This window comes from Agelaius phoeniceus, chromosome 6, assembly GCF_051311805.1.
Source record: "Agelaius phoeniceus isolate bAgePho1 chromosome 6, bAgePho1.hap1, whole genome shotgun sequence".
Classification (NCBI taxonomy): domain Eukaryota; kingdom Metazoa; phylum Chordata; class Aves; order Passeriformes; family Icteridae; genus Agelaius; species Agelaius phoeniceus.
In genome coordinates this window covers 8,151,579-8,159,255 of record NC_135270.1, presented here as the reverse complement: position 1 = coordinate 8,159,255, position 7,677 = coordinate 8,151,579, and the positions used below count along the sequence as shown (strand labels likewise).

Sequence of the window (7,677 nt, the reverse complement as noted above, 5' to 3'; positions counted from 1 at the left end):
AGTCTGGAAGGAGCTGGCCAGCACCTCACTTCAGCTACACTTAGGGCAGGTGAGTCACAGCAGGGCAGGTGATACAAAAAACAAAAACCAGGGAGTCAGACATGAGAAAGCTTACTTCACTTTGCAACCAAAGGTGAATGATATAACAGAGGGTAGTTTTTTGAATATGGGATATTAACTTAAACATACCTCGGATATTAACTTAAATATACCTCGAACCTCCTGGTTTATACAATTGTGCTATTTGTTTGGAAGGCAAAATAAATAAGGTTTTTTTTCCATGAAGAAGAATGTATTTTGCTTGAGTTACTATCCCTGGAAGCGTTCGAAAACGAGCAAATGTGGCACTTATGGTTTAGTAGGCGTGCTGGTATTCAGTCAAGGGTTGGACTTGATGATCTCGGAGGTCTTTTCCGAGCTTTATAATTCTAGGCTTTGTCCAAGGAGGTGCTCCTTCCAGGCGGGCGCCAGGGCCGTGCCTTGCGGGGGACGGGTGGTCGGGATGGCGGGGTCCCCAGCAGCCGGGGGGCTCAGGAGCGGAGACGGTCGTTCTTGAGGCGGCTGAGGGGGCTCAGACGCGGAGATAGTCGTTCTTGAGGCGGCTGAGGGAGGCTCAGACGCGGAGATAGTCGTTCTTGAGGCGGCTGAGGGAGGCTCAGACGCGGAGATAGTCGTTCTTGAGGCGGCTGAGGGGGCTCAGACGCGGAGATAGTCGTTCTTGAGGCGGCTGAGGCGGGCGCCGTGGCTGCGCACCGTCAGCGCCAGCAGGTCGTACTTGTCGCGCAGCCCGCTGGAGACGTGGCGGGTCTCGCGGAGCAGGGCGCGGGCGTGCAGCAGCAGCCCCAGGAAGCTGTCGCCCAGGCGGGATTCCTCCCGGCCGCCCTGCTCCTGGCCCTGCCGGAATTTGCCCTCCAGCTCGCTCAGCGAGCGGTCCGAGCTGGAGTAGGCGTCGCTGATCTGCGCGGACTCGCGGCGCAGGTAGGCGCCGTAGCTCTCCTCCCCGTCCAGGTCGTAGGAGATGCTCCTGCCGATGCCCTCCAGCACCCGGCCCGCGTCCTCCACCTGCCGGCCCAGCACGGTCAGCTCCTCGCGCAGGCTGAGCCCGCCGCCCGCTGCCGCCGCCGCGCCGCACCGCCGCTGCTCGCTCACCCGGAACAGCAGCTGGCACCGCTCGGGGTCGTCGTTCTCCTCGTAGTCCCCGTCGGGGACGAAGTAGTGGTGCAGGCTGCCGTTGGACATCTCGGGGTACAGCGGCCCCTCGAAGTAGCCGCGGCAGAGGCTGCAGAGCCCCAGCAGCCACGCCAGGCGCACAGGGAGCGGCATGCTGCGGCCGGCGCGCAGCCTAGGGCCGCCCGAGCCGCATGGGGCTGCCCGCCCCGCCGCTGCCGGCCTCGCCTCGGCTGCAACGCGGGCCGAGCACGGCAGAGCGGCTGGCGGCGCTCTGGGGCCGGCCCCGCCGCGCCGCCCTTAAGAGCCGCGGCCCCGCCGAGGGGGAAGCGGCCCCGCGCCGAGCACGGCAGGGCCGGGCCGGGCCGCCCCCGCCCCGGGCAGCGGCCGCAGGGCCCGCGAGCACCGCCCCCGGGGCTGTCACACGGGCAGGGAGGGAGCGAGAGACGTACACCGCTCTCCTCTCGATAGAAAACCCCCTAAACCTGAGCTCCGCTCTTCTTCCCGTTAGAAGTGACTGCTGGGCTAACAGCCTGATCTGTGCAGCGCCTCAAATGCACGGCTTGGGACAGAAGAACTTCTCCAAGTTGCTCAGGCCACATAGTTGGTCATTGATAAAAAACTTGGATGGGAAAAAGATGCAGGATCAAGTAGAAACTGTAAAACAATAAAGCTTGATAGGGTAAGATGGGAAAATGAAACACAAAATTTGCTTTAAACCAGATGTCTGATGTGTTCAAGGAAAACCCCATTATAGTGCATCCTATGGGGCCGACTTCATAAGAAGCGTTTCTTTTTCATGAAACAATATTTTGGGTGAATCTAGTAGCAGAATTGTGGCACAGCTGAACCGTGCACATAACTTTTAGAAATCTGTCTTTACCGTTTTTGAGTTGTTAAATCAAGGTGGGATCACAAAAAGAAAGGGTCTGTAAAGTTACCAACTCCTTTCATATCATTTTTCCTCTTTCATGGAAAAAAAATCACCACCTAGCAAAGATTATACCAAATCCTGCAGTCAGGATTGGGGGAAATTTACATGCATTGCCTCTATAAAGTAAGTACTTTAACTATCATCTTGACACTTTCTGCATGTTGTAAATAACTATGGTGCTTACAGCTAATTTAGTTGGGAAAATAAGCCAGACCAGCTTTTTTTTCACTTTTACTCTGGGCATTGTAGATTAAAGGTTAATGGGGCTCAGAGGCCTTTGGGTCTACAATTTCTTATGCTGCCATTCATTTTAGACACCTATAATTCAAACACAGTCTTGAGCCTCTTCCCTCACATCAGCTTCTGTAATCACAGGCTATCTCTGGGCACATGTGAAGCAAATAACTGCTGTAGAAACCAGCTCTTCATCTCAATTTCAAGTGCACTGAGCTCCACAAGCTGCTCCCTTCTTTGCTGACTGTTCCTTGAGGGAAGGCACCTATTCCCATGTGTCTGGTAGGTTCCTGGGAGCTCAGGGATGGACTTAACTACAAGGCCAGGCCCTTTAATGTGAGACACATAGTTATTGAGAGCAAGCTGTCACTTCTGTGTGGCCTTTAATAAATACTCCATGGTAATCTGTGATATCAGTGTGCCTGGGTATTGACTTCAGAGCCTACTGCAGCACTTCACACAAGCTCAGATGGTCGTAAGACTAACACCAAGAGACAAAAGCAAAAAATAAACCAACTAGTCAGACAACCAACAAAAAACTAACCAGAGACTGCAAGAGCAATAACTGAAGCCTTCATTTACTGAATTGATTTAAGGTAGTCTCTCCAAGTTCTGGAGATCACAAACCTTTGAGATCACAAACACCTCAAGATGAGAAATATTTTCAGTGTCTAGGCAGCTGGTGAGAAGCCTGGCTAGACAAGCTATTGTAACAGAAGCACTCCACTCATTTGGAAACATTTTAAATTTGTAATTAAGTTCACAAAACACTCACATAAATAGGTTGGATTAGGCTAAGTCCTTTCTATAAAATGTTTAAAGTTTATTCAACTGAGGCTGTTTGGTATTTGTCCTTGGTCTCTGCTAGCCAACAGGGGCTCCTTGAAACAATTTCCATTCCCAGGGTGCTCTTGTTTCACCTAATGTTTTGTTTGGATTCCTGTTCTTTGCCGATCATGGTACATTGTCTCCATCCATTTCACCCAGGCTGGTATTACTGACAGCTGGTTTGGCTGGTACTTGGGTTCTAGTGGACTCCCCTTTTGATGTCTCCTCATGGAAGTACTGCACTGTAAATCACTCAGCTGGCTTTGTCAGCATGGTTATGCTTTCAGCAGTGCCACAGAGAGTAAAAAAAAAAACCCTAGCCTTAGTGAATATCTTAGTGAATATCATCTCTTTGTACATTTAGAGACTAAGAGTATGTGCTGTTCCCTGCTACAGCTGCTGCCTGCCACTGCTGTTTTCAATTGGGCGCACATTATCCAGGTTTAATTTAAATTTTATATCCAAATAGTCTCACCCCAATGGAAAGCAGACGTGGAATGTCTATTTTTTAAGGAAATCTGCAATTCGGGATCTGCAGTCTTAGTGATTCAGTGGGCAGAGGTTTGGTAAAAACTGGAACTTGATGAAAGGTACACAACAGCCTGATACAAGGCAATACCTTTTACAAAGCAACAGAATTCTAAGTTTTAACTGAAAAGCATCAAATGGTGGAAAAGATGAAGGCTCACACTGACAGAACAAGACTGTGAATGAGTAGCCACTATTCATTCCAAAATCACACCTAAAGGCAAAGGTCTCAAGACTGCAATGAGATAATCTAATATTAATACCCTTAAGCTGTCCACAAAACCATGAAATGGTACAAATGAAAGTCAGGTTATTTTTTTTCTGAAAAACATGCACTGAAAGTAACAATTACCTTTCTCTATCAAGACTTGAGTTGAAGGGTCTGAAATCTTCATCACAGTTAACAGCAGCAGGCACACCACAGCAAAGGCTGAAGGAAGAACATAAAAATCAGTCAGTGTAGAACTTTGTAAAGTAATTTCTGGCAATAGCTGGAAGTTTAGAGGACAATTAAACTGAAGGAAGACAGAAGGAAATTGATCAGGAATACCAGAAAACTGGGATGCAGAGAACCAGGGAAATGAGCAAGCCACTTTCCTGCTGAATGGTGCATTTTCTGCTGGGAGTCCGTAGGGATTGCTGCATGACATCAGATATCTGGGGAGCTTTTGGGATGCATCCAAGAAACAGATCTTCCTTGTGGCACGCTCCCATGAAGGCCCTCATTTAAATCCTGGCATTGTCAAAAGACTGCTTGATTTCAGTATTTTATCCTCCGTGCCTGCTTGGAGGATAAAAGCATTTTAGGTTCCTTCTATGTAAATGAGGAAAAAGTAGAGGAAACAAAAAATAAAGCAGCATACTGGTACTGTTGTCTTACAAATACTTGGCATTATATACTCTGCTGTGGTAAAGCCACTGTTTTTCCACTGAACAACATTTTAAACAAAGTTTAGAATAACATAAAGAACTGCAGAATTTACTTTACATAACCTACTTACACAGCACCAAAATCAGCCTCCAGCCCAGAAATTGCCTATAAATGGATGGCAAATGCACAGCTCAGCACTGGATTTCAGGTGATTTCAGTTGTATACATTTTCTTCTGCAAGCTATGCTTCATCTTTGGTTTTTGGCTCACATGTAGTTGCTGTTTCTGTTGTAGATCATGGTAAACTTTGCACCATCAGAATATTTCAGCTGTAAATGGCTGTTTATTTGGAGAACAGAAATATGTTATGTGGGCCTAAAGGCCCCACAGGCTTCAGAGTATAAATGTTTTCTGACTACTGGCTTCTGTTTTCCTCCTATGAACAGTACTATGCCTTTACATAAAGAAACCTTGTTTTAAAACAAGACTAAAAAGTATGTGTATGCAATTTCTAATTGGAGGGTGCAGTGCTAAATGCTCAAATGGCATCAAGTGAGGGGGAGGCGTGAAATAGTCCATGAAGGAGTAATGCCAGGAGTTTTTGTAGGAAAATTGCCATAAGAACATACCAGAAATTCTGTAAAGTGAAAAAAAGGTTTGGGAAATGAAGCTTTTATAACGTATTCAGTATAACTTTGCAGTACAGCAGAAATTCAGAATCAGTATGCTGAAGCACAAACCCTACTGAGTATTCCAGGATCAGAAGAATGTCTGGGGTTTCACTGGAATTTGAATACATTTTGAATTTCTCAAAAAGGCATATTTAATTCAGAATTGGAACAGCTGACCAACAGATATCTCAAAAACAAATTTATAGAGAAAACAACTTGAATGTTAGCTTATTTAAGCTAACTGATTATGATAACCCTTTTCTCCTTCACGAGCTTCAGGCTGAAACCACATCTGTATCTGGGCACAGAATCCTCTGAGTCCATCAGCACTGGCCTGTCTTGGATAAACATTACAGAAAACCAAATTAAAAAAACACAAGTAGCTATAGAAAGATTGGGTATGAGGCTGAATGTGAATACAACTAATGGAAAAGGTCTGTCAGGCTGTTTGTCTCAGAAGAGTTTGCAATTAATATTGAACCTACTTCAGTTTTAGCCAACACCAAAATGACCTTGGCCTTGGCAAAAAAATATGGAAAAAGATTTTACCACAGCCCTTCTCTGTAGTGGGTGCTGGTTTACTTTATGGAAATATAATTTCCTTAAAGCAGAGAACAGAGGCTACGCTCAGTTTGCTTTTATAAAGTGAAGCGATGCATCTGGATGCTTCCTAAGAAGGGAAAAGGTTAAAATAGAGTTGAAGCAGGATAAATATGTACTGGTATTTTAGTAGTGCAATTTCTTCCTGTTGATGAAAAACCCTGAACCCCAAAAGGGATATTGCTAGCTTCTCTTCAGCAGGGTTCCTGAAGTGGAAATAATAACACTTCCTCATTGGAAATGAAAACACTTAAAAACATCATTGCTGGCCAGCCCATGGAGAAATTTTCCAATTACTGTAAATGTGGTTTGTTACAGAGACAGCATATCATGCTTTTAACATGATGGTTTGATTTTCAATCCTTTCTGTGTTATTTTTAATGTTCTCTGTAAGCATGAAAATGCTACATGTGGAAACACATACTTTGCAGTTGTTACAGACACACAGTTCACTAATTATTCATAAAATATACTTTCTCCTTGAAATCTAACCTGTTAGGAGTAAAATAAGATTTTAAAATCACAAAGGTTCTTTTTTCTTCTCTCCCTGTCTCATAAAGTAGAGAAAGCTTACAATCTGACATGTCCTTCTCAGGCAGAGGTTGCAAAGAATTTAAATAAAAGCCTTGGAAGAAATCTAGGAGAGTCTGGTGAGGAAATGCTGATGTCATCTCCAATGGGATTAATCCATTTATACAGATTCTCAGGTTTTGTAGACCTGTGATCCAATGTATTCATTTGAGGCAGGATCTTGAGGACATAAATTTTCTGAAAGCTGGATTTCACCAGGTCTGTTCTTTGGGTCAATTCCCCAACAATTTAAACACACTAAAGAATTTCCAGTCTTACCACCTTTGCAAGGACAGTATTTTCTGATTTATAGGTAATCTTTTATATTAAGATCAGGCATGAATTCCTGAATAAAAGCAAGATCCTGACATGTTTATACTGGTTATTGATCAAATTTCCTCTCCTCACTAATCTTTTAAAGTCTTTGCTTGTGAATTTAAAGGGGGAGCCTACCTGTTTAGGCTAACCAAATGCATGTAGTTTTATTAAACATGTCTCCATAGAGGATTAGCCTTCCTGCCTGAGGTAAAATTCAAATATATGTAATAGTATCCCCCGTGCAGATAAAAGTAGGATGAGATGGAAAGTGTAAAAAAATTGGTATGATTTAACTAGTTTAATCTCCTCTCAGCCATGTCTTTCCAATTGTAGCGTAAAAAGAATAACCCCCACCCCATGCTTCTATAGTAAAATTCATCTGTATTCACAGATCTATTCTTTAGGAGTTGAAAAATGTCCTTTTTGTATCCTAACACATTCACTCAGATTTTTATTTAGTTGTTTTTAACAGTGTATTAAACTTAAAACTAGTCAGACCTTGTATGTGAGCAGCATAAACCCAGACATATGGTTTCAATTCAAATATACCAAAATCTCTGTGTTAAAAAAAAAAAAAAACCACAAAAAACCAACATTCCCTTTAACAAACATTTTTATAAAATTCTACTTGAAAAAGCAGGTGAAGGAATGACTTACAGTCAGCTGTATATTTATTTTTGTGCAGCCATGGTTGACTATTCCACAGGTTTTTAATGACTCAGTGCACACAGAGCGCTCATTCAGCAGCCTGAACAGTGTGTTATTCTCCCATGCTTGAGGCTGGAGCAGAATGTCAATATGGAATTTCTGCCTCCTACTACAATTTATGACTTTTATTTGGAATGGCATGGCTTAGGAATTGGCATTCAAGGTTATTTCCTCATGGCTTTGCAGATCCTTCAATGGATGCTGGTGAGATTTGCCTCTGCAGCTCTACCCGGAGCCCCGGCATGGTT

At 44.2% G+C, this 7,677-nt stretch overlaps 1 protein-coding gene across 1 annotated transcript in view; it reads right to left on the bottom strand.

The window, feature by feature from the left end:
* Positions 1-487: 487 nt before the first annotated feature.
* FIBIN (fin bud initiation factor homolog) overlaps positions 488-7,677 on the bottom strand; it is a 64,221-nt gene continuing 57,031 nt past the window's right edge. Inside the window, exons 14-17 of the mRNA XM_077179574.1 lie at positions 4,242-4,472; positions 4,044-4,121; positions 683-1,824; positions 488-598 (exon numbers count right to left, since the gene is read on the bottom strand). Coding sequence (XP_077035689.1) covers positions 697-1,323 — 627 coding nt within the window. The 5' untranslated portion in view covers positions 1,324-1,824; positions 4,044-4,121; positions 4,242-4,472 and the 3' untranslated portion in view covers positions 488-598; positions 683-696. The remainder of the gene's footprint in view (positions 599-682; positions 1,825-4,043; positions 4,122-4,241; positions 4,473-7,677) is intronic.